We start from the raw sequence: 27,671 nt of genomic DNA, 5'->3' as shown, positions 1-27,671 counted from the left end.
TTTATTTAACTGAAATATAAATCAGACATTAAACAGGAATCATGATTTGGTGTTAGATGTTACTCTGAGATAAATAAGACATTTGTTAGCTTTCTTATAGGAAGTGTGAGTTTCTAGCAAGTTAGCTTTATCTTTAAATCTATGTGTGTTTTATTTGCTATTATAAATGTCTGAAAATATGATTGGACATCTATGGATTCATTGTGATATATTGAAACAGGAAGGAAATGGTTCCTTTTTCCAGCTAACTTAAAATGTTGAGCCTAAACATAAGTTATCTTTGATATGTGATATTTTATGTAATAAGTTTTTATGACAAATGTTTCCCCACTGATAAATTGCCTATCTTTGTTGTCTTAAACCGCTGTGGGCTGAGCACTAAATAACATGTGAGTTAATATGCATATAAATCATTATTAAAAAGCCCACAAACTTGCTGTTTCTTTGCTTGTTTCTTGCCATGTTTGCTTTTGTCCTGCTGCTATGACCACCCAATCAAATCCTGAAGGAATCATTCAAATTTAATTGAATCCCATCTAATCTAATCTCCGAGCATAATAGCCTTATGTAGCTACACCATCAAGATAGGCTACATCTTTATCCCCAAGAAAACACACTATAAACAGTACACGTCACTATGTCTCAGCGGCTATTATTAAAACAGGGTTTGTTTTTCTTATCATCACACAACTGGGTTTTATTCGGCTTGTGGTTGCGAGTCCGAGTCCCCTCTTGTCTGGAATCGCAGGGCAGAAATTAGCAGCAAGAAAGCATGTAATTGACAAAGTCACGTGTTCTCACTACGGGAACGGGCACAGCCAGCTCGAGAGCGAATGAGAGCGAAGGAGAGAGAGGGAGAGAGAGGGAGGCAGAGAGAGAGAAAGAGGGAGAGCAGTGCAGAGGTGCAGAGAGTGAGGAAGGGATTGAAGGGAAGAAAGAGAGACATGACAAAAATATCAAAAGGCAGAAAGCACGCCGTACCATGCGAGCTAAATTAGTGACCGATGGGATCGAGGATGTCGGATTAATGGTGACTACCGCAGCCCGTTTTCGCAGAGGAAGCTTCTCTATTGCAACTTGGGCGCAGAGGGTCCGCGGGGAAACATGGCCGAAGGTTATTCTGCAATTATTTTCTATTTTCTGCTTAGTTTTTCCCTCCCCTATCTGCTAGTGCAAGGAAGGGGGTCTTGTGGGGGGCAAGGTGCAATGTGAATGTTGTTCCAAACCTCAAAAAACCCCGACCTGAACCGCCCCTGCCGAGCACCGTATCCCACCATGTTTCGCTGCATTAAGATGTATGCATTGTTGGAGCGTATAGCTACTCAGCCCAGCAGTAAAGCTCGGGGAACCATGTGTACACCTGCCTTTTTGGATCCTATAGCAAGCTCCACTCCACTGTAGCAGCGGGCTGTTGATGCACGACACAAATCCTCCCAAAGTTACACGGACCGATCACTCCTATGCACGAGACCGAGTTCATCTGTCAGGGAGTAACAAACAACTTTCATGCACACAGCACCACGCGCCCTCCTGATCGCGTATATGATGTCGAAACTAGTAGTGTAGGAAATTTCTACCGGCCCTGAACTTCACATAGCCCGTGTTTGCAAGTGGAGGGGATTCCCCCCGCGCTTCTTGAAGAAGTTTACGCAACGGAGCCCATTAAACTTATATAAACCTTTATGCGCACAGGGAAGTAGCCATCCTGTGTCCTGTGAGCCTGTAAAATGTTTAACTTGCTTCCTGTGTGTTTCAGGAGGGCCGGGTAAAGGTGGCGGAGAAGACCCCGCCAAGTCCACCGAGCAGGAGGACCGGACTCGACCTCAGGTCCTGTCGGGATCGGGCTTCTGCAAATGGTTCAACGTCCGGATGGGCTTTGGATTTATTTCAATGACCAGCAGCGAAGGGAGCCCCGTTGACCCCCCTCTGGATGTTTTCGTCCACCAAGTAAGTTGACGCCAAAAAGAAAAACCGAGGAATAAACATCTGCGCTGATGTGTTGCGGATTTGGTTTTCCTTACGCGATGAATGATTGATTAGTTTTATTTCCTTTTCCAACATTTTCCCTGTCAATTCGAACCCCTTTCTTGTTCCCCGAAGGCCCCCTTTTTATTTCTCCTCAGAGCGAAAGTTACATTGTATTATCCGGATGTTTTGCATTGCACAACATGTTACTGTGTAATCACAAGTTGTCCACGGGCGTGAATAAAAAGCACGTTAAGTTTCCTCTTTGAGCCACATGTGTCCAGGCTCTCCCCTCCCTCGCTTCCCCTCTGCACTGTAAAGGGAAGAAATGTCGTGTGGCTGTGACACGGTTAGTTTCACACTTGGCTGTAATGGACAGCCAGCTAACATGTCGGAAAGCATGTTTTAAATAAGTCAAACTGCACTCTCATGCTGCTCCTCTGCTGCTGTTTTGTGGATGTGTTTGAAACATCCCCTTCACGTTTGGGCTGTTTTCCACCGCATGTGTACTTGTGATTTATTGTGCATGGGGTTCATTTCTGAAGCTTTGTTTTCCACTTATTCTGCAGCACACAAAGAGCCTCCCTCCTCCCAACTCCTCTTTCCCCCTGTGTTTAATCGCCCTTTTTTACGGTCCTATAAAGTGGCTTTAAAATACTGGTGAACTGAGGATGAGGAGAGGCATTTTCACCGTTGCATGTGACACCCTTAGAGGTGTCTTTATTGTGGGATGTTGTGCTGAACTGGTGGGAAGAGAGGAGGGGGCACATCAGGGGTCAGATGTCAGCAGTGGTGTAGTGGTGAATATAACAGGTCCACTGATCATTCATAAAGGTATTCATTTATTTAATTATCAGCCCATTCTTGTTGAACTTCAACAATGTTTAATGATTACGTTTTTTAAAGGCTGTATCCAGTCTAAAACCAACAAGAGGGACCTCTGAGGGTGGCATTTGATCTTGTTATGTTGTGTACACTATAGTACAGTTTGTAGTGATGAAATTAGGTGTTTACTACTGCTACACTTAACATTTATCTATGATTTCTGTTGCATTTCGTTATTTATTTCCTATGATTTGCATCTTGTGATCATTATAATTATGCCATTCATCTTTATGATGTTTTTTGTAAATCATTTGTTCTGAAAATAAAATAAATTAAATTCTGCTGTAGACTTGATGCTTAAAAAATATGTTTACTCTTGCTCCATGTATCTTTATATGTATGGAATTGATTATCATCTGGCTTCATAAAATAATGCATTTCTAATATTTTTGATCAACTTGTTTGTGTGTTGGTGCAGTTTTGGATATGCGAGCACCACTGTGAATATTTGAAAGAAAGAGGCTTATGGAAGTGCATATGGCAGTATCCATATTTTGATTGATACTTACATATTGTGGCGCCATTGACTGAATGTGCTCCGTCCATCTACATACTCCAGGCTCCTATTTCCCTGCTGGTCATAAAGGTAGATGAGGCCAGTAAGAGAGTACAAGGGTTTAGTCTGGGAAAACAGTCTGAAGAGCCTAGCAGAAGTCAAATAAAGGCTGCAGTTTGTAACCTGCAGAACAGGCTGGTGACAAATAGGTGTCTGTGGGGGTATTCTTCAAATGCATGCAGTCTATTTTTTTTTTTACTACAGGAGGGGGAGATGATTGCAATTACTGACTCTGCTCTATGTGTGGCTAGCTGAATCTCCATGTTCAAAAAATGCCATTTGTTCCACTAAAACCTTTTTTTAAAATAGAATAATTATCTAGCATACAATGAATCATATGTTTACATTAGTGCATTTCCCCCCAGTCTTTCCAGCTCCTTGTTTCCAATAATACAGCTGTCATTTAGCACAAAGAGCGAAACAATATGCATTCATAAGCACATTGTCGTATTCTATGCAAAACACCCCAGTGTTTGCATATACTCTCTCATTAAAGCAGTCACTTATTTGCTCTGACTGTTGCTCCCTCTCTGTGTCTCTGCTGTCAGCCTGAAGACATTGGGAAATATAAATGCTGTTTTGGTAATGTTCTGTTGTGGCTAGATTTTAAAAAAAAAATCCTGCAGGCTATCTTGTATGTCGCTACAGTATCCGGAACATATTTTTGTATTGGTTAATCTGGTGATTATTTTTCAGAATAATTGTTTGGTCTATAAAATGGGAGATTAGTTAAAAATCTACCCCAATTTCTCAAAATCCAAGGCGAAATGTTTAGTCTGAATCCCAAAGATACTCAGTGTAATATGATATAAAGACGAATAAAGAATGATTTTCCATAATTTAGAGGCTAAAACAATATTTAGATTTTTAAAATGTATTTCTGTAGCTCTAGCATAAAAAGCAGACTTCACCATACACGCTGTTGAAAGAGTATTGACTGAAAGGTCATGTTATATACATATTTTGCATTTATAACACAAGGTTAACTGATGTGAAAAATAGAGGAAGAATTGCAGATGTATTCTGAACAATACTTCCCCTATTTATGCAGGAGAGAGAGAGAGAGAGAGAGAGAGAGTGAGAGAGAGAGAGTGAGAGAGAGAGAGAGAGAGAGAGAGAGAGAGGTAAGAGCGATGGGGAGGGGAAGAGGGAGCATGAGGACAGGAGAAAGAGGGGGAGAGAGGAGGAGTTTTCCTCGGAGAGGGAAAGAGGAGGGATGTGGGAAAAATAAGTGTTGGTGAAGGGGAGGCGGTGCGGGGGGAGGGCGGAGGGGTGCTAGTGGTAGCCGAAGAGGAAAACATGAGCGAGAGGTTGGAAAAAGACGAGTGAGTGAAAGAGCAGGAGGTGGGAGAGAGGGAGGGTGAGAGTGTATGTGAGTCAGCGCGAGGGTCCCCGCCCGACCACGAGTTCTCTTCCTGGGAGGCCTCTTCATCACGGCTCTTATCTTATCACTTCCTTTTTGGAAGGTGTGTGTGTGAGAGAGAGAGGGAGCCAGAGAGTAATTAAGCTTCCTCACCCACTTTACCTCTCTACTTAGTGATTCCACGCACAAAGCCGTTTCATTATCTCTGTTTGTCAACCCCTTCCCTACCTGGACCGAGTGTTTTTCTGTGTGGAAATGTGTGTGTGTGTGTGTGTGTGTGCGTGTGCGTGAGTTCCTGCTGGGACACGGGGGGTGCTCTCTCCTCGGGCATTCTTTTAAAAAGAGGAATTTCTTTAAAGACAAAAAGGCAGGAGGGTTGGGTGGGGTGAGGGGGTGTGTGGCGGTGAGGTGGGGGGCTGCTTGCCCTTTGTCGGTAATCAGTTTGAAATGTTGAACAGTTTGCTGCTGCTGCTATTCTCCTGGAACCTCCAGAGTGTGTGTTCAATTTATGGAGCCTCTGTGAGTGTGTGTGTGGTTCTTACTTTCTGCTCTTAACCACCAGGTTGTTGATGTCTGCATGGGAACTGTTGTGTGTGTGTGTGTGTGTGTGTGTGTGTGTGTGTGTGTGTGTGTGTGTGTGTGTGTGTGTGTGTGTGTGTGTGTGTGTGTGTGTGTGTGTGTGTGTGTGTGTGTGTGTGTGTGTGTGTGTGTGTGTGTGTGTGTGTGTGTGTGTGTGTGCGCGCGCGCGCGCGCACAAGAGAGTGTGTGTGTTTTGTGTAGCGAGGTTAAAGTGGGCCCCTAGTGAGATTAACCTCTGGTCCGTGTCACCGTTTGGCATGCAGGCCCCACCCATCTCTGCCTCCAGATAGCCAGTATCAGGCTTTGTCTCTCCTGCAGCCACACTATCCCCCCCCCCCCCCACCCTCCCCTCCGCCAACCCACCCTTCTCTTCTGCACATCAAAAAACGCAAAAGAAGAAGAAAGAGTAGTCATGTGACTTCCTTTTGAGGAGCTGGCCACATACAGCGGAGATGATTGGTAATTGGAAAGGTGGCGAAGTAGAAAGCAGAGCAGGGCTAAAAACAAGTCGCAGAGCACCTGAAGCACAAAGAGAGCGCCTGCGGAGCCACACACATTTATTTATATCATTTCATTAAAAAAATCTAATTGCACTGAAACACTAAACCATAAACATTAAAACCATATCAACACACTCAGTAAATGTGTCTTTGAAATAAGCTTTTTATCAGCCTGTTCATTTTCAGTAAAGAAGTTAGCCAGTGCTTTAAACATACATGTAGTAAAACAAGATAGACCTGTAATGATCCCTGTTAGGAAATTCTGGTTTCATTTATTATAGAGTAATCTGCCAGTTAGATTAATATCTTTCTTGTAAATACCTGTTCCAATTTCTTTTTATAATCCGACCAAAGACATTCAGTGTTTCATTTTTATCACATTTTTTTCACATGAAAATGGTACTGGAGAAACTCTTGTGTTTTGCCTGAAATATAATTTAAACAATTAATTATAACATAGAGTTTGCAGATGATATCAACTAAGTGACAAATGTATTAATTTCTAGAAAAAAGCCCATTTAATAACACTCTTTGAAATGTGGAATTGGTGTGAAATCTACAACAAAATGATTTATAAAAATGTAGAAAAAATAATTCTGCAGTTTTTTTTTGGATGAAAAACATTTTTGCCACTAAGCATACGATTTAGATGATGCCTAGAAACAAAAATGTGCGTCATAATTTTGCATGCGTGTTGTATTCGGTACCAACATTTAATTTACAGAAGTGAAAAACAGCTGCTGGTCTTTACCTTTGGATTAAAAGTAAGCTGCAAGAAAATCAATGAGATAAGGATTATATTTATATAGAGACAAACACAGTTGCTATTTGAGCAAAAGGTTTGTGTCTATTCTAAGTTAATATCAATAAATGTTTTTAAAAATCCACCAGGTATCTTCACCTTGTTATTTCTCAACCAGCTTAGGTTTCTACACATTAACATTTGCCCTTTTATAATCTCCTATGAGAAGGTGTCACCTCAATGGGATTTTGAGAAGAACACTACCCTTTGTGTGAAAACAGCTTGGGAAGTGTGCTTCTGTTTTGAACGGCTTCAGTTATTAGCCGGCTGTGCGTTTTATCACCAGCCACCTCGGCGAGGTTCATTTCCCCTCTCGTGCTGATAAATGTAGCAAGATGATCTAGTGCTTCCTCCCTCAGATCAAATATTTGCCCCAGTCATAATCGGGGGTGTTGGATGTTGTTAATTTGAGGCAGGGGAAACATGAAGGCTTTTAAGTGTTTGATGGGGGTTGGGCAGGGTTCAAGGGTCAGGGCCGCTAATGACAACGTGTTGAGGAGGGCTGGGGTGTCCGCGTCATGAGAGCGGCTCTGTTGGTGGTTTCATCGGCATATTTGCGTGTTGTTTTTTTCCCTCCTCCTCCATCCAGCTTTCTCGCTCCTTTTTCCCTCTTTCTTCTTTGGTTTATATGCGTCCTGTTGGCTTATGTCCATCTGAGCTGATCTGGCCCAGCTTTGTCCACTTAGCATTTCCTGTGTGTAAAAAGCTACTTAATGGCACCACGCCACATGGTGACCGCCATCTCCCTCACGCTCACCCCTACACACCCCCTTTTCCTCTCAATACGAGAACGATCGGCTCTGCGTGGGCCACCTCTGATTTAAAGCATCCCATAATTAGCCATTCCATAGCCGGTGGTCGCCACGGAGAGAGGCTGGTGGAGGATGGTGGGTCTCGTCTCCCCGCTTCCACATCCCCTCACATTACAGCTTCCTGTATTGATTGCTGGGCCCTGTGATGACGAGGGCCTGGTTGATGAAAAGGAGGGCTATTTCTATCCAGGATGTTGGAGTCTGTATTGATCGCTGGCTCCTTCCTACACACACACACACATACACAAACACACACTAGAGCCATAGGAAGATATTTATTACATATAAGGAAGCTCGTAAGCATAATCAAGCCATTTTTAGTGTACGTGGTATCCATTTTGTTGGCTCAGTTTCTCCACTTTTAAGGATGACAGTTGCTGCCGGTGGCTGTGAGTTAAAGCGCTGGAGCTGGTGTGGTCCGCCAGTCGGACAGGGGGTGGTGCTGCAATGGTTATACCACTGACCCCCGGATTTCTGCTGCTGACCTGTGGGGCTCCTGATCAAATGGGGGTTTTGTTCCTGGGCTCCCCCCAGGTCCAGCCACTGATCAGGAGTTGCTCCTCCATTGGAGCTGAACAGAATGCGCTGGAGGCATTTCCATGAACCCCCCCCCCCCTCCCCTCTCCTCCTCTGAACTCCCTCCCTCATGCACCACCCCCCTGCTACAGGCCACTCCTCCATTTTGTGTTCTCCCTCTCTCCTCCTCTGACGTTCTTTCGTTTCCCTCTCCCCGTCCGTGCCCTTTCTTGACCTCTGTGCGTAAACTGAAACGGGCCAGGACACCCGCCAGGTCACTTGAGATGAGGGGACTCGGGTTACAGGTTCTGATTTGTGACTTAAAAAAAAAAAAGTAGATTTTTTCACACACATTGACACACCGGCACAGAGGCACACACGCATGTAAATCCACATGCTGCTTTTTATTACGTAAGTGTGGAGAGACTGAGCCGCTGTGAGGCCATGCTTCAGAAATGAACCTCATCTGAGACATGAGAGTGATACCATGTCTTGTATGGAGGACGTGTGTGTGTGTGTGTGTGTGTGTGTGTGTGTGTGTGTGTGTGTGTGTTCCTGCATTTCGGCAGAACAAAAGAGGTTGTGTGGTTTCCTCACTGGTGCATTGACGGGGTTGAAGAGGGGGTAGGGTGCCGAGACAAACCACTCAACTTTGACCTGGAGAGACAAGCTGCCTGTGGACTGAAGACAGGAGAGGAACAGGAAGGGCTCATGCGCCGCACGGTCTAAAGACCAGTCGGTGATTATTCATCATTATTCAGGATCTGTTTGTTTTGTGGGGGATGGGTGCAATTTTTGATTCCCTTTCTGCTGATTTGTGCTGCAGGAGTGCCTTCTAGTAATTTGGACCTTCTAATGATTGTAATCATACAATCAATCCGGGTTTTATTTTGATTAAGCAGGGATCCCACTGATTGAGGTTCCTTCATTTGTTGTTTTAGAATAATACAAAGTCAGTTTTGGTGCATGTTGTTGCAGTTATGATTTGTCAATGCTTGGTTATTGTTATTTGTTTAGCACAGCAACTTCACTTTGATCTCTATTGTTTGCACAAGCTCAGTTTGTGAACCAATGCTTGATTCTTGTCCTTTACCCAAAGCCAAATCCATTATCTGTATACCCAAAATGGATAAGTCCTTCACAAGCAATCGCCTAAAAGCTAAGTTGTCCTGTCTGTAACCGTCACTGACAGTAGAGAAAGAATCAAAAACATCATGAAAAAAGGAAAGGGACTAATTATTTATTTGGCCAATATTTCTTTTTGAGCTCCAGCAACATCATCAGTAATTTCCCTTTGATATAAATTGTGAAAATGAAAGGAAAAAGCACATTTGTTTTGTTTAAGTTTCCTATTTGTGCATGTTTCAATTATTGTAATTTGAACCACAATTGGTTCCATGAACTGACTTTGATTCTGTGTAACATCTCTGAAGGAAGTGCCTTTGAATTCTGTTAAATGTGGCCTTCCGGTTTACCCAGAATAAATAGTAATGTGCTGGAGTAAACAAATCTCAAAAACGTTCAAATACTCACATTATATTTAAATAGAATAAAATAAAACAAATGCATCGAATACCTAACAATCGTTTAATTATATCAGTGCACAATGTATATTTCAGGGCCCTTCAAAAAACATGTTTAATAAGTCATAGAAGAGTATGAACAGATTTCCTTTTTAATCAAAACCTTTTGTATGAACATTGTTTTCATGTATTACATTTCTCTTGTATATACCTATCTATATCTTTTTAGTTTAAAGTTAGCTATTATAGGAAACTAACCCATCTTAGTTATTTAGATAGTCATAAACAACGTTTTCGGTATGGATTTTCGTGAAAAAAGACCTTTTAAGATAACCTAAAACTGATTTATTAAACATTAAATTCATATAATTATAATATATATAATTTTAAAACATATTCTTTCCAAACTTTACGTGGAAATCTTAGCCTTTTTCACATTATTTCATTCGACTGAGAGATTTAAGATTTAGAATAACAGTTTTTGTTTGAGCTTACGTTTGTTATATAAGCCTTGTCTATTTGGAATTTCAAAATCTGTACTAACTCCTGCAAAATAATTATTTCAATATGGGTTTACTATGATTTATTTGATTGTATTATAAACCGTTTAAAACAGCTTAACTGTGCTTCTTAACGAAACACGGTTAAACTATAACACACTTTATCCTTCGTTTTTAAAAGCATATATCGAAACTCAACCCTAATTTATCTCGATGTTACCCTTTGATCTTTATGCCCTTGTACATTGGTAGTCAGATGGATATACCTCAGAATACAATGAGCTCAGACACTTTTGTTAGTTTGAATTATTTTTAAATGTTTCGTCACTTTCTCTCTTCTCACTGCTTTTTATATTCCCATCTATTCACTTTCTTTTATATTCATTCATTTCCACTAATGGATCACCTAAAGAACTCCTTTGTTGTTGCATTTGTTGACAGAAATTAAATGAAAATGCTGCTGAGCACATTTGCTCTCCTTCCTGTATGGTTTACATTCGAATCTGATCATTTGTTCTTTCTCTACATCTTTCTCCTACACATCCGGGAATTTAAAGCTAGCCTGTGTGTTATTTATAGGCCTCGATGTATAGTAGGGAGTAGGCTTGCTCTGCACACTGCGTGCTCGTGTGGGTGTGTGTTTACCTATACCGAGATCTGTAGGGCGCGCTGCGATTCATGAAGGTCACACATACAGTGCCTATCAGCCGTCCGTTCTGTGCCCTCAGCAACACATAAATCATTGTCCAGTGGTTATGTAGTAACTAGATCAATAATGCCGATCATGTAGATAAGATGGATGGTGGATGTGTGCTGAGAGAAAATGATTGCATAGGTGCGACGTACTCGTCCTTTCTCCCTGCAGAAGGAATAGGAAGTGGTGCCTGTGCGTAAAGTAGATAAAGGGAGTAAAGCAAGAACACTGTGTGATCTCTACACACACGCTTTGTTATGGCAGTTGGTGTAAACCACAGACAGTCATTCCACCATGTTTGAATCATGTCTTTCTGTGTACACTGTGTGCTCCTGCAGTGTGTACAAGCCTCCCCAGTAAAGTGTTGATTCTTCTGCCACAATTATTTAGAGATTAAAAATGTTGATCGGGGACCTGGAAATGCTCTCAGGCAGCTGTTCAGTATTTAATTGTTAAATTAGCTCTGTGTGTGTGTGTACTCGCATACTATTAATGCTGAGCCTAATGCTGTGTGGACAGAAATTAAGAACCAAGGCATTAAAATGTGTCTTTTCATTGAAAAATGACCTTTTATGCTCAAGAAAGAGGCTCTTGACATTTGTAAAGCACACAGGCTTTGTCAGGTTACTGTATCATTTGAGGAAAAAAAAATACACAGCAGAACCAGTCAGGGTGAGTTACATCTTGATAACAACTTGTGTATGCAGTCTTATATGTAACATTTTGGAGAGATGTATCTTTAAAAAGCTTCAAATGTATTCAACATTATTCATGGACATGTGGCTTTGTGTAACAAATATACTGTATATACATTTTCTTACTAAGAAAGACTGAATTGAATTGCAAAATCATCATTGTATCTTATATATCTTGTAGAAATGATATATCCAATCAGAATAATGGTTATACAAGATTAGATATTATCAATCAACTCCACAGAAACAGGTGTAACTTCCTGCTTTTATTCTGAAATTAGAGCAAAGTGAAGTAACATGAGCACTATCATATTATTATTTTCAACCTACAACAAACTGGGCCGCACCTGATATTAGGGATGCACCGGATCCAGGATCCGGGGTCCGGTTTTGCCGGATAGTGGCGTTTTTGACGAGGTCCGGTTACTGCCGGACCCGGTGCCCCAACCGGACCGGATCCTACAGCACGTACGCACAACGTGATTACGTCGTTAAATGTTTAAAGAAGATAACCTCCATTGTGCTAGCAGTCGTCGGCGGAAATGGATGCATTGAGCCGAAAAAGTGCTGTATGGCAGTACTTTGAACTGAAAGAGGGAGATTCAAGTCGCGCGATATGCAAGCTTTGCAGTACAAATTTGGCTCGTGGAGGTAAAGACACTAGACACTACTCAACATCTCCGCTGTTTAAACATCTCCGTGCAAAGCATCCAACGGAGTATGAGTTGTGCAAGGCCGAGTCTAACGTCAGTGAGGCTACAGGTACCACAGCAGCACAGTCACAGAGTGGTACATGGAACAGAAGTTGAACAATAAGCCTGTACACAAATGACGTTAAGCTGCACATTTCAGCGGTGTGTTCCAAGTAACTATTGAAATAAAATAGATAATGTTAGAAGTTATTGCGTATGTTTCATCTGTTAAGGAAAGGAAATGAAGTAATGAACTGTAAAGTGGTTTTCACTGCATTATAATGTACTAGCTGATGATCCGAGTAGGATCCGGTTCCGGTTCCGGTTCCGGCAGTATCTTAAGCAGTGGATCCGGTATCCGGCAGGATCTTAAAAATCAGGATCCGGTGCATCCCTACCTGATATCATGCAGACCCTTGTGTTTTGCAGGAATGATCATTTTGTCAAAGAATACATCGAGCTATAAGCGCCTTCCACTTTAAAACTGATAATTGCTTTTTTCTCCCAATAGAGCAAACTGCTGATGGAGGGTTTCCGCAGCTTAAAGGAGGGAGAGCAGGTGGAGTTCACCTATAAGAAATGCTCGAAGGGCCTGGAGTCGCTGCGGGTGACCGGACCTGGTGGGGGACCCTGCGCAGGCAGCGAGAGGAGACCCAAAGGGAAGGTCCCACTCCAGAAACGCAAACCAAAGGGAGACCGGTGAGTGATACAATTATTATTATTCTTTAAAGGGCTCCATGAGTTAAGGAAAATATCCAATTGGCAGTGAAGTTGTTGATGATCATAGTGAAACTACTAAAGTGGGTGCAGTAATGCCTTTCCACTGCTCTCAGAAAACCTGAAATACAACACATTTCTTGTTGAATTTTAACAAAATGAAAGGAAATTATTTCCAACAAATTCTACAATAAACTGAACACACCAATAAAATAATGAAAGTTATATTTTAAAGTGTGTGCAGGCTTTTTCGAAATGTGTTTTTTTTTTTTCTGCGGTAATTGACATCTACAACATTCGACAATGAGCAAATATAATATTGTGCAACCCTCGCTTATGTTTTGTGAGTCAGCAGGAATGTAATGTCTTCTTTGCACCAGTCGGCATCATTTTAAGCAAACTGAATATATGTGAGCGTTGGCAGCCTGCATGTAGAAATCAAGGCTGCCTATAGCAGAAGGAGACATATGCTATATGTACATCTCACTGCAGTGAGCTATTTGTGAGTGGGCTGAGATTATAGATTAAATCTGTTCAATCTGCCCGAGTACATGCCTGTTGCTATGGTTATTGTGCACCATAATAAGGAATTGAATAGGGCACTTTGCCTGCCTTTGCCGCTATTTTAAATCAATTTGCCAGCCTTTACTTTAGAGGCGGCATCAGCACAGGGATGGATTGGGCTTATATGCATCTCAATGCGGCAGTAGCTCAATCAATTGTTTTGTCCTCAGTAAAATCCTGAAGGGCGCTTTGCTCAAATCTGTCAGAGGGAGCCATATGGAGCTCCTTGAAAACGCCTGGTGGTTTAAGCACAGGAGGCTGGTTTCCCTGTCCTCCTGTTGACAGGGAGCCATGTCTAGCAAACGCTGCCAGGCAGAGCTGTATATGTGCTGTATACGTTGTGGAGAAACATCACATGACCACTCTGAGGCTGCATTTGCATTAAAAAGTCCATCTCTGCCACTCTTTGTCCTGCATCACAGCTGCTGCAACCCAGTGCCTTCCTGTTTCTAAGGTGTGAAAAGAAAAAGCTTTTGTTTGAAAAAGGGAAACAGTATCTGTGAGGGAAGGCTCCCTGATTGTTTTACACAGCTGAATAATTCAGTTTATTTGGGATAATTGATCCAGTGTTAGGTCAAGTGTCTCTACCTGCTGCTAAGGTGGCAGCAAGGTGGTATTGGATTCAGAAATGGCAGATAGAGCTCTGTGATGTTATCTGGGTCTTTGTGAGCCGCTCAGAGCGAGTGGTTAGCTGCTCTGACCCCTGCTGGTCACTGTTGTGCAACCGAACGTTGTGTAGTCCATCCTTTACACTGGGGATTTTTAAGCTCTTTTGAAGATGTTTCGATGTGAGAATTGTGTTGAAATGTTGAATTTTTCTGGATATATTAAATACAAAATAACAATAAAGGTCTCAATTCAAATGAAACTCATTACTGTTAAATTAAACACGTTATTTCCCAATGTTTTCACTATGTTGTTTATGGTGGGGTGTATCAGACGTGGTTTCCTGTGTATTTAATACAGTTATCAGTTCATCTTTGAATAATGATCACAATAAATCCAAGGTTTCAAAGACGATATTGTTTTTTTTTTACAGAATACCGTATTGAATCTTAATTGATTTAAAAAATACAGGACAACTTCTTTATTTCCTTCTTGCTAAAATATGTTTTTGATTTTCGGGCACATTCTTTTCTGTAACTGTTAATTAATATTTATATTTTAAAGCCTTTGATTTAATTTAGCTGAACTCAGGGTGTTTTTTATCAATTATTTTCCATATAATAAACCTCAAAATATAATACTAAATATTAATATACTACTACATATTTGTTAAAACATCTTAATCTTATGCACTAATATTAATTCCATCCATGCTTTTGAAAGTATTTTTCATAAAGTGAATATATTTGTATATTTTGTCTTTTATGGATCAGGTTCTAAGCACTTATTCTTGGTATATAACCCTGGTTTTGCTCTAATTAAGAGGCATTGCAAAAACATGCATCACAAATATCCATCCATCTGTCCATGTGGATAATTGTTAAATTCTCTCTGGAAATAATCCAGCCTTTTTCCAAAGCAAATCAAGACTGAAACAGCCTTCTTTGGAAAAACCTGGCATGATTTGTTTTCTTGTGAAGTGGCAGCATTTTGCTCAAAAGCTTGTTTTGTTAATTGGCTTTGAAACTGCATGCAATACTTAAAGCGTTGATAGTGAACCGTTGTTTTATGATCATGATCTTTTACTGCAAGATAACATGACTGTTTAAAATCCCCACACTGGAAAGCGTTACACTGTGTGCTATGATAACATGAATAACACTGGATGTATCATCTGTTTGAGACTTTATAGCCGGAGAAGTATTGAGCATTGTACAGCAGGTTAGCAAGGAAAAGACATGGGACCCTGAAAAGAGAACTCAAGCCTTGAATACAAGCTTCTAATGTCTGAAAGAGCCAAAACTGTCTATTTGATTTGATGTGGTTCATTTGGTGACATCCTTTGTGGCTTTAATCTAGGCCTGTGTAGCTTTCCCTTTTTTAAAATTTATATTCTTTCAGCACCCAATTGCATCTTGTCAAATGTAATAACGTGGTATAGTCGTGCATGCCACAGAGTGCTCCTCACGTTTGATCCGGAGCAATATTATGTGTCATGCTGCCATCTAGTGTTACATCCTAGTCGGAGCCGGTGTTTCAACTCCGCAGTGCTGGTGTTTTATGAGGAAATCATTTGGATTGGTTAATGTGCTTTTGTTCTCAGATTTAAAACAATGAACGGTGTGCCAGGAAATTAATTTTCATTCAACCTGTACAAATACTGAATACATAAATAAGACAGGTGAGGATTTAAACATCAGATCAGAATTAGCATCAGAAATCCTTTATTTGTCCGGCAACAGGGAAATCTACATGATGAAAACATCAGATAAAGTGAAAAAATACCCACAAAAAAAAGGCTAATTAGGTCAACGGTATTAATAACACAATAAGTTCAAAACAATAGAAAATAGAGCTCCGGAAAAAATGAAGAGACCACTTCAGCATGATCAGATTCTCTGGTTTTATTATTTATAGGTATGTCTTTGAGTTGAATGTTTTTTTTGTATTGTATTCTATAAACTACTGACCATTTTTCTCTGTGTTGGAATTCAACAGACACTGAAATGGCTGCCATACATGTAGATATAAACATTTCAGAACATTTTGGAGTGGTCTATTTTTTTCCGGGGCTGTATGTTCACCATGGAATTACACCTGAAATTGGTTATATTGCACTTGAATTTTTATTGCACAAAGTTTTATGTTTCAGACAGTGGTATTGCACATCAGGGGTATTCCGGTATATGTATTTGGGGGGGTCTACCAGGGGCCTTGTTGGTTGTACAGCCATATACATACATTCATGGACAGCTGTGGTCCAGAAGTGTCCTCGGGCAAGATGCTGAACCTAAATTGTGTCAATGTGTGTCACCTTGAATGGAGACCTTTATAAATGAAGTCCATTTACTATTTCATTACGTGATGATACTTTGTATTCTTTGTTGCTTGGGGTTAAATGTAATCCGGTGTTTGTTGTCTTTTCTGCAGCTGTTATAACTGTGGAGGTCTGGATCACCATGCCAAGGAGTGTGGCCTGCCCCCCCAGCCAAAGAAATGCCACTACTGCCAGAGCATCACGCACATGGTGGCTCAGTGTCCCCACAAGGCGCTGGCGCCCGCCACAGGCTCTCAGGACCAAAATGTGTCTACCTCTACGGGGCCCTTCCTCAGCCCCCCGGAGGAGGAGGAGCGCTCCGGCTCGTCTCCCCTCGAGGGTTCCTCCTCCTCCCCCGAGGAGCCCCAAACACACCGCGGCCCCAGGACCCAGAGGTGGAGGAAATCCTGAAGACAGCCCATCGAGGTGAACCGTGCACCGCTGACCCCTGACCCTCACGTCTCCCCTCAATCAAGGATACCTGAAGCCCCCCCCTCATCTACCTCACACCTGTGAAAAAAAAAATGGGAGGTCTTGATTTCTTTACTTTAATGTTATATTTTATTTTTCTAACCAGCGCAGCTATGGCAACGATCAATGGGGTACGGACATGCGTGAATGTGTGTGACTGACTTGCAGTCATCTGGTGCAGCTATGGCAACCACCGCTGGAATGGTGACTGCAGGGATCGACTGTTTTCTTGTTTCAATCAGTGCAGCTCAAGAGTGAAACAACGTGGTATGAATCTTGTGTTTTTTTTCTTCTCCTCGGACCTAGGTGTTGGCCATTTCAAATGCTTTTTTTCCTCACACATGTCGTTGATTTAAAGCCTCCAATTTCCATTCTGTAGGCCCAATCATTCCCAAAATCATGCTGCATCATTTTGGCACTCACGGTAGCTCATTTCTAAGAAGGAGACTTCTAGAAGCTCGAGACCCTCTCAGTGATAATCCAGACCCACAGGATTGTTAGCTTGGTTTGTGAAGATCTTTAGGGAACCTTTTCAGAGGGCGTTTTTAAAAGCAGATGAGCTGCTAAACACATTCTTTTAAATCTTTAAACACTCACTACCAAATTCTCCCTTTCATGAAACAGCCCGGACCGACTGATTGTCACAGAGTGTGTTTGTGCATGCACCTGCCCGACTTAGAGAGGGAAAAAGAGTGCGTGTGTTGTGCATGCTCCGAAACATAGCATTTGTCAGACTGGCTGCTTCCCCCGGTGCGAGTCCACGCTATTAACGTTTCAGTTTCCTATTATTAGAGATAGAGCAGTTTAGCTAAAACCTCATATAATCCATAGTTTAGATTCAACGTAATGATCTTTAGACTTCCATTTTGGTTGTTGCATAATTAGTTAAAAAAATAACCTTACAGTTTATAAATCATAGTATAAGTAATTAATATATATGTAAAGTCACAAGATATAAATTCTATTAACTTTAAGTAAAGCATATGTAAGGAATTAGCTCTGACGTAGGTAAATAGCCCTGTATATTGTATGGGATACTTTTGTTGTTGTGTGGACCTTGTAGCTCTCCTTCTATTTAACCGTTTTCATCCATGACAAATCAAACTGACGTTTTTACAATGTATTTACTCCACGCCTTCTCCTTTTACATTAGTGCAAGGAGTCAGCGCTCACCTCTGACCCCACACAAAGACTCACCTTGTTCGATGAAAGGTGCAGACCATCACAGTGTCATCACAGCTGCTCTACTTACTTAATACCTCACCTATTCTTCCCTAGCTGTTTGCTCTCCCAGCTGTGTTGCAGTAAGATCGAACCACCTGTTCCTCTTCCATCTGTGCCTACCAGTTGTTAGCTAGCACCAGCCAGGCATCGCTCATCTCTGCAGGATGAGCGGCCGTCACTGCTGCTGCTTCAGACTCACTGACGAGAGATAGAGAGGGAGGGAGAGAGAGAAGGAGTGCTGCTTTTGGTATAACTTGAATCCCAAGCGTGGCTTTAGTGGCACTTATTTGTGACCTTACAACTCTTCTCTGACCATATTGAATGTGAAAAGAGCTTACCTGAAGTCGACGCCTCGCAAAGTTCACGTCGGGTCGCTTTGGAGTTGTATCTTAATGTTCTGACAAATCAAATAACTTTGTATGATGATATCAAACTAGCTTGTGTGTTTTTAAAAAGCTCTAAGTAGACAACCAACTTAATTTTGGTATATTTCTATACCAAAGAGTTTGGCTTTATGTTTTGAAGGCATTTAAAGTGCTTGCTGTCATTGCCCTTTCACAATAAGAGGGAGTTATTGCTGAAAGCGCAAAACTGCGGTTATCGTTTTTTCTTTTTTTTTTTTAATGTGCAGCTTTCTGAATGTGTGCGTGCGTTAACGAAAAAAAAAAATCAAATCTCAACAAAGCAGCATGACAGAAAGAAAAAGTGAATGACCAAACAACAAGGAGCACAGCCCATGCTCAGATCTGTATGGAAACAACATCTTTTTGTATGATGTATTTGTACATTTTTACACACAATTCCTCTCAGGATGATGAACTGTTCTCAGGGAATTAACCAAAAAAGTGTATTTTATTCTTTTGGGAATCATCCACTGACTGACTCAACAAACTCTGTTAAGCAATGGTGAAGAGACGTATGTAACCGATTCATGTACTGATATTAGCAACTACCTCTTGAGTTATACATAGTTGTGCATTACTTTTTGTTTTGTATATTTTTTGATGAGCTTGTATGATTAACTGTAGGTCTCTAATGTACTGAGGTGTTGTGTGAGAAGTTCCCCAGTGTTGCCACAGACTCCCTGGTCTTCCTTCCCAGATTTGATTTATTGAGTTACTTTTTTTCTTTTACAGCAAAAGCCTACCTCATATGCGCTGTTCCTCCACAAACTCCTTACCTCCTCCCAGACCCCCTCTACCTCCTCCATGCAGTTCTTTGTTCATCAAATTGCCACTTGTCGCACTAGAGTCACACCACATCGTAAACAAATCAGCCCTGAAATGGCTCGTCAACTTGTGACTCCAGAAATCTTACAATCAAAGCCCTTTTTTGAAGGTTTATCACAAGTTTTGTCTCACATCCAGGGTGAAGTTTTTCTGCCAGCTCTGTGTTACACCGTCAGTATAAACCCATCTTAGCGGCAGACAGCCAGTGAGCTTACCTCACATTGTTGCCCTAGTTATTGACGTGTTAGATATGAAATATGTAACATTCCCGTGTGAACACACATTGACTGTTGTTATTAGCGTGTTTTACCATAACCGTTTTTGTAACCACTTCATGTGCTGGGCTTAAGGTGGAGAAGAATAGGATTGTACTTCGCACAAGGAGTGCCTATCTCTGTTTCGTTTGTCTCAATCTATTACCAAATAGATGTTTTCCTCTTTTTGGGCTCCATGGTAATGGCTTTTGTCCGCCATTTTTACAGCCTCGGATAATCAGAATTTGTGTGCTTTGGAGACGATGTCCTGTCGTGTTGCAAACTATATTTGTAGTTTACAGCGACATTTTAAACAATTGAAAAGCAGTAGGTTTTGTACTAATGGTGACATTGCATACACGTCATTCAAAAAAAAAAAAATGTTTATGAAGATGAATATTGTTAAAAGTACTTTTTTAAAACTAACTCTTGAGATCAAAGATTGAATTTGCATATGATGGCAGTATTACAGTTCACCCTCAGCTGAGAGAATCACTTTGTCGCCGTGGACCTACTAATGCAGCTAAATGCTCATTTATGAACAAAATATACAACCCTGGTAAAAACATAGTGATATTATTGTTGTTAGTAGCTTTATATTTTCTTCCAATCAATGTAACTACTGATTGATCTCTTTATTGTCCTGTTTAGTATTTGACACAGCAAATAAACGTCCCTGTAAAATAGAGAATAATCTCCTTAACGTAGTGATCATAAAATGGTAATCATAGAGGTTTCTCAAGGCGGCATGTAAGATGACAAATTTGTAGAATCACATTTTTAATACGTGTCTTACGTTTCCAGTTGAACTGTTTCATCCTCGCAACCATCAAAAATGTTGCACAGGTTTTTAACTAAATACAAACATTGGTGAGCCCGAATGCACCCGTCGTCTCAGCAGAAGGTTCAAGTGTGTTCCCATTTTTTTTAAGAACCCAATTCAAATACATCACTGTGGCTTCTTCATTTTGAAATGTATACCAATCAGAGAGTGAACACTGGTGCATTTCTGCCTTGCAGCGGTGTGTTATTGAAGAAATGAAATGGCAAATAATGGCAGATGTTCGAAGGCATTGAAGAGATTATATCACTTTTATGACACCATATTAACAAAGATTGTGATATTTATTGAGAAACTGGGATAAATCGGATTCATTTTTTAAAAAGATTCTTTTTCTTATTCTATTAAATGGATTTGTGTTAAGTTAAAAGGATAATTCAGGCTTTGTGGTCACAGGTTTTCATTGCCTCACAATCATCGTCTATCTGAAAGATCGTCTCTTTATATTCTTGAACAAACCAACGTTAAACTAGGTTTACTTAGTTAGCATAAAAACAGACCTCAGCTTCTACAAAAAATGGCCCAGCAGGTCAGATACCAAGTCTACATCATTGTAACTTTAGTCTATGTAACTAAAACTCGGCAGGAGCTCTCTGCTATTCCTATTTTCTGTATAAAAACACCAAGCCTACAGCATCAGTCCTCTCAACTCTGCGTTTCACAGAAATGTTAGAGCAAGCCATGACCCTTCTCGCTCCTGACCTCCTCTGTTGAGCGATGACGTTTAGATCACAAATGCCAAGGGCTTATGGGAAATGTTTTTATTAAAGGCCGCTTAAAACAGATGTATTGAATAGGCAAAGACTTTAGATCGTTACTACAACCTTCCTTATCTAAACATTTGAAGTGGGCCTGCAGGACATACAGTACTATTGAGAGATGCTCTGTTCATAGGCTGGGTTTTTATTAAAAAGCAAAGTTACAAATGTCTTCAGGATAATTTAGGCTCTCTATAAGAAAAAAAAGCCCATAAAACTGATAGAATGGTTTGGTGCTGTGGAAACAATTTTAGAAGTAAATTTGATTTGGGCTGATTTTGTTATTTAGTCCAATATTGTCTTGAAATTTGAGCAAAAACGGCTCCGTTGTCCTTTTTTTTCAAGATTCTAAGAAAAACCTTCACTATCTTTTGGTCAGGGAGTTGGATAACAACATCGACATAATTGATAAGGTTTTTATTGGCTTTTTGTAAACCTTAATTTAACTATAATATACGATCGTGATGGCAATGTCTACATTTTTAAAAATGATTAAGTGACGATCAAGGGCCAAACAAAACCATGCAAATTAAATGTAATCATGTGAAAATCACATTGAGGCCTGTAAATAAGACAAAACCCCTGAATTATCCTTAACAATGTATCATCAGACTCTGGAGACAGACAGGATGTACTATGCCATGATGCCAGACAGGGAAACCTCAGCAGCCGGCCTCACTGCTCCCTCATGTGGTTGTTTTGTAGGTTTGTTGCCTTTGTCAGCTGCTCTGTGCTTTGCCTTGACTGCAGAAACAATGTATTCTTGGGGATGATCATTTATGATGTTTATTTTTTTAACTGAACTGTATTATGTCTGATTCATATTGTTTTTTATGTACATTAAATCATACTGGAACATCGGACCTCGAAAGGACCTATAAATCCAACCAAGGCAGTTTGAAGTGCAGATACCTCCTTGTATTGACTAATAACCTCACATTTCTAGTGTTTGTTTATGTTTTTAATCTCTGCATCGTGGCCAGAGAGAGTCTTCTGTGCTCTCCTTCTTTGGAGTACGCCTAGAGCCAAGCACTGATTGCTTTTGAATGGGGGAAAATGTTCTTCTATGTGCATATCACTCATTATTTTAGCCCCAATGTAAGTGTACTGCCTTTTTTTATTTCTGTGAACCTTGGATTGGATTGTTAAATATGTCTTAAATGTTTGACTTGATTGGAAAATAAACCTATTATATTGGCATTAAAGTATGTATAATTTCGAAGTTATTTATTTACAGTTTGAATTATTTTCAATTTACATGGGATTGTAAAATTCTGTTTTTTAAAAGTAGGTCGTAAAAAGGTCAAAGTATTTTATGTAAAAAAAAAAGGGTAAAGTATGTGAAAAACATCAGTCAAACATATGTTCAAAATCTGATTGATTTGTAGGATAGTATTTTGAAAAAAGTAAAATGATCATAAAAAAGTCATAGTTAAAAATAATGAGTAAATGATAGTATAGTATTGGCGGGATAGCATAGGAGAAAAAGTCATATGATAGGTCGGAAAATATCAAATTCATAATGTAGCGTGTCGAAGAAAAGCAATAGTATAGAATGACTAAGAGAAGGTAATAGTATTGTAAAGTGTGTCATTACAAGAAATAAATGAAAAAGGGTGATCAATAATGTCACAGTATAGTATAACGTAAAGAATGTATAGCGTTCCATACATTCATAATTATGTATGCCATAAAAAGTCACGGTTTTTCCTGGGATATAATAAATGACAGTATGTAATAAGAAACAAGGAATAGCCTAACACTCCGCAAGAACATCATAATATTGAAGGGTGACAAATTGCATCGTTTTGCAGCTGTATGAATCAATGTCTCAATCAGAGTGCCCGCCTGTCACTGCTGAAGTTAAGATGACAGGTCAATGTGAAGAAAAATGGATTCATTTGTTCTGTCACTTCCTCTTCTCTCCACTAGGGGGCAGCCTAGTGTCGCTGTATTTTTCCCCCCTCAGGCCCGTGAAGGACACAGCCAACAAATTAATCACCTCAACACACCTGACTCACCAAAGAAGCTGGTGTTTCTTCACAAGCCTCTTGCTATTTTCCGACTCCTCTTTAATGGCCTGGCGTCTTCCTTTTTTTTATAACCAGCTGTCTCCCTCGTAGTCTCTCTGCTAAGCACATCCACGCTTGGGGGAGTCCATTAAAATAACACTCTTTGTTTACAGTTTCTCTTTGTTGCACACCATCATTTTGCTATACGGCTCGCTCTTTTCCCTATACTATCTCTGGAGATGACTTCCTCAAGGTCAGCTGTTTTTATGGCATGAGATATTGGAGGTATCCCAGGAAGGCAGTGGTTATAATAAGACAGGGGATAAAGGATCGAGAGAAAGGATAAATATTGCTGGGCTATGGCTGCAAACCATGCAATGTGTGTTTTCAGGTTGTCACAGGCCGTATTCAAGTCCGAACAGAAAGAGGAGTACACTTGTTCTTCCTCTCTATCGTCCTATTCCTCAGTCCTTAACCACACGTTGACCTTTGTAGTACCGCCTCCAGGCTGTATGCTTTAACCTTTCCAGTGAGATAGAGAGGGCCCCTGCACTGGGAATACAAGATAAATCACAACTGCTGTCTGTTAGTGCGACAGACCAAAACACACACTGGCATGCAGGCACCGTTAAAACCTTTGTCCTTTTGACACAAAACCCTCCCGGTCGACCCAAAACACACACGAACACAGATGGCAAAGCCTCCATAAAGATGTTTACAGCATCAGCATCACTGGGCTATTACATCTACAAGTGCACCCTGAATTATTCATCCTTCATTAAAATGCACTATGAGTAATGATAGCCAGGAGAGTGTTTTGGTGTATGCTTCCCCCCCCCCAGTAAAACACAGGGGTCATTAGGAGTCATTTGTGGTCAATTTTGTATGGTCAACCATGCTTCAGAGGGGAAAAAAATCCCATTTACTTTCTTTGCATTGGGGATTCATGTTGAAAGAGATCAAAGGGGACAGACAAAGAGATGAGAGAATCGACATCTTCTCGTCTCCATTTGGCTCACTATGAGAGGAAGAAAATTACTTTAAAGCTGCTGCCTTGATGAAAGAAAAGGGCGTTATGCCTGATGTATTCCTCCAGAGGTGGAATCAACAGTATGAATGACTCAAAGGCAGAGAGAGGGAGGATAGAGAGGCTTTTCTTTTTTAGAGAGAGAACCTAATGGAGGATTTTGGTGAGTTACAAAAGTGCTATTTGACAGCAGTGAAGAAAACAGTGATTCTGCTGTCAGGAGACATGACTGGTTGAACACTCAACACTATTATTTCCGGTGTGTGCATAAAAAAAAAAGCAGCAGATGTCATCAGATAGCGAGCTCATTTGCAGTATCAGTCTGGGGATATTTGTCAGACGGAGGATGTCTATCAGGAAATGTGATTTGGTGTCACATTCAGCCATAACCTTGTTTTCTCCAGGACAGGAACAGAATAGGTCATGAAAATGAAATAGCCTCCAAACGTCCCATTAGTTTCTCTCACCTCGACTTTATAAGACAACCAGCACTGTCATTTTTCTGACAGAGCTGTCAAAAGCATTGAGCTCACCATCCTAGTTACACATAAAGCAAACAGAAATGAAAACATTGTCAGTGAAAAGACTCATGGGGTAACGGAGACGCCAGGAGCAGGGTGAATCACTTAGCAAGCTGTGCTCCTCCATTTTGCAGCTGCCACCCACCACAACACATCTGCCACTGGGAGGGAAAAAAACAACATTCAGATAGAAAAACCACATCCAAACAAATTACTACATGACACAAAAGATCACTTCTTCAAATTGAAATTTGTTTGCAGTCGAAACAGGGTTTGTCCCCCTGGGCTCAGAAACCCACATACAGGTGGCAAATGGTGAATGGTGTGCATATAAACCCACATGCTCACACAGATAATACACTTAGTTCCAGTGAGAGGAAGACCATTAGATTTCTTCATGTGGGGTCAACGATTATTCCAATACACCCACCTGTGGTATCTCTGGGCACACATGTGGCTGCTAATGCGTACCAAATCATCACCTTTCAACCGACCATGCCGGCCGAGCTCAGACTGCTACTGCTATCTTTCTTTTATTGCATTTCCCCAGGATTTCATATTATGCATGCTGATCTCCACAGAAAGGAGTCAAAGCTAATTTCTGCAGCTGATATGTCTACAGAAAGGGAATCATCCACCGCAGGCTGAATAAATTCACCAAAAATTGCTACTAGCTTTGTTGATATGAGCCACATGGTAACATATCAATAAATTATTTACACAGACCGTGCAAGGCATCAGTTATTTGCTTTAGGGAGGGTGAATCAAATGCTGTTAAATTATTGAGTTTGAAAGCAACAAGTTCTTTTGTAGTCAGTCTGCATGTTTTCTTATTCCTGAAACACAAGGACATTGGAAACAAATGATCTTCTTTTTTGAATTTAATACACAGTATGTCAACGCCTTCCTATCCTTTTTAAAATCTGATATCTATTTGCACACAATATGCTCAGTGTTTTGGAGTTTAAAACCACAATTATTGATTTTTAGATGAGTGATATGACAAGCATTATTGTGTATCAGTTGCAGTGATTTGCATGCTCAGATTTTATCGCAGTGGGCAGTTGTGAGGTGTTGGCGAAGTCTGTAGGGACTTGGCTTGGGAATCGATCCCCGAAAAACCAAGTGCTATCGAGGTGTCCCTGAGCAAGGCACCGTTCCCTACACTGCTCCCTGGGTGCCGTACATATGGCAGCCCACTGCTCCTACACGAATGGATGGTTCAAATGCAGAATGTAAATTTCCCCTCTGTGGGAAAATGAAGGGTTTCTTCTTCTCTTCTCATAATAATATCCTGTGGCAGGTGGGGCGCTGAGGTGTTAAAATATGTGTTGTAGATATTATCCACATTTTTAATGGTGATCGCAGTTACTATCTGTTAGCAAAATAAATGGTAACGTCTCACAACTACGCTCAAATAATGTCACCGGTACTCTGCAAATCCATCATGGCAATTCATCTGATTGCTTTGCGAAATTACCTTGCTTTCATCATGGCTAATACAAACTGTGAAAACAGGCCATGAATATTTATTTTATGCTAAGTCTGGCAAAGTAAATACATTTAAAACAAAGGTACTTCCAACACATTAGTGCAAATAGTATTTAAAAATCCAAAGTAGCCGTTAAGCAGTCCTGCTCACTGATTTGTACAACATCCATTAAAAATATATTAATACAGTTTAAAGTATTCTGAAACTCTAACGATGCATTTCTATCATCTCATCGTATGACAGCTATCATACTGCATGTAATGGCTTTACAAGTGCATGTACTGCTACTTGTTTAAAGGAAAAAAGATTGGATTTACATGATTCTTAATCTGGGATCCTGAATTATTAAAAGCTCTGGGAAATGAGCAGAGGAATGTATTTCCTCCTTCACAGAACCTTCCTTGGCAGGTGCTATTAGATTATAATATCTGTATGACAAACCAAAGTCACATTCAGAAAGCAATTTTCAGTCCACAGCGCAATCTCGACCATTAATTGACTAATGAACAAGATGTTATCCAAGGATACCTTCCCAATGACCACTTAGGAAAAGAAGGAAGAGAACTTAATATGATGGAAATAAGTGTGACAGACTAAACGGTCCCCGCTGAACGCACTGACGCATGCTCTGACCTTCCCTGTCAATCTGGAGGGCAGACAGGGTGGCCATTTATGTTGTGGCTGCAGAGTTCGGGCTGCAGAAACACTTTTCATCATTACTCCCAGAAAACCATGTCAGAAACCCTGAGCTGTCTGAAAACCCGCCTGTGGGAGTGAAATAACAATAAACAATGAAGAATCAGAGAGTCAGAACGCGTGGAACATTTTCTTGACCTTTTTTGCCCGGCTGTGCAGTCTCCCGTGTACCATTGTGAATTTTATACTCACAGTAATCTGGATTTCTGGGGTCTCAGAGGGGTGTCTCATAGAACTCTGTGGTCAGAAAGAGTCAGGCACACAGCCGAGTAGAGAGATGGACTGGTGAGGCGGTCAGAATAAAAGGCTGCTTGACATGCTTACAATCTTGATTTGATTAACACTTTACCAATTACCTAATGTGTTTCTGTAATCAATTAGAATCGCTTGACATTTCAGCATAATGCAAGCCATAATGCTCATCATGATGCTTGATGGCTTCAGGAAAATGAGATTCCTGTTTACAGTTCATTTGTTACCAAAAGAATATGACAAAAAGTAAATATCAAAAGGCACAACTACAATTATGACATTTTTAATGACATTATTTGTAAAACTTTGCATCAAAGTCAAATTCCATGAGCTCACATTTGTTATTTTTTTTTAATAGGACAGCCAAGCTTTCGGAGTCGTTTTTAATAAATGTTTCAAGGTATTCAATCACTTCAACTCGCACCGCTAAATTTAGCTGTGTGGAAAATGACAAGCAACACTGGTAGAACGCCAACTATTTTCAGGATTTATGTCTTCCCTGTCAACTTTCATAATGTGGTTGTTTTCAATAAGTCCTTGACTAAATTCATTCATGTACAGCAGAGATGTCATCACTAGCATCGGCCCTCGTTTTTTTTTCGTTTTTT

The 27,671-nt window shown here is 40.6% G+C and overlaps 1 protein-coding gene across 1 annotated transcript; it reads left to right on the top strand.

The window, feature by feature from the left end:
• Nucleotides 1–891: 891 nt before the first annotated feature.
• lin28b (lin-28 homolog B (C. elegans)) lies at nucleotides 892–22,268 on the top strand. The gene is made up of 4 exons (XM_063902770.1): nucleotides 892–1,114; nucleotides 1,757–1,947; nucleotides 12,594–12,781; nucleotides 16,400–22,268. The coding sequence occupies exons 1-4, from the start codon at nucleotides 1,105–1,107 to the stop codon at nucleotides 16,695–16,697; spliced, it is 687 nt and encodes a 228-aa protein (XP_063758840.1). The 5' UTR covers nucleotides 892–1,104; the 3' UTR covers nucleotides 16,698–22,268.
• The last annotated feature ends 5,403 nt before the right edge of the window (nucleotides 22,269–27,671 follow it).

Source organism: Eleginops maclovinus, chromosome 15, assembly GCF_036324505.1.
Source record: "Eleginops maclovinus isolate JMC-PN-2008 ecotype Puerto Natales chromosome 15, JC_Emac_rtc_rv5, whole genome shotgun sequence".
Lineage (NCBI taxonomy): Eukaryota > Metazoa > Chordata > Actinopteri > Perciformes > Eleginopidae > Eleginops > Eleginops maclovinus.
This window is presented reverse-complemented; position numbering and strand designations above follow the sequence as displayed.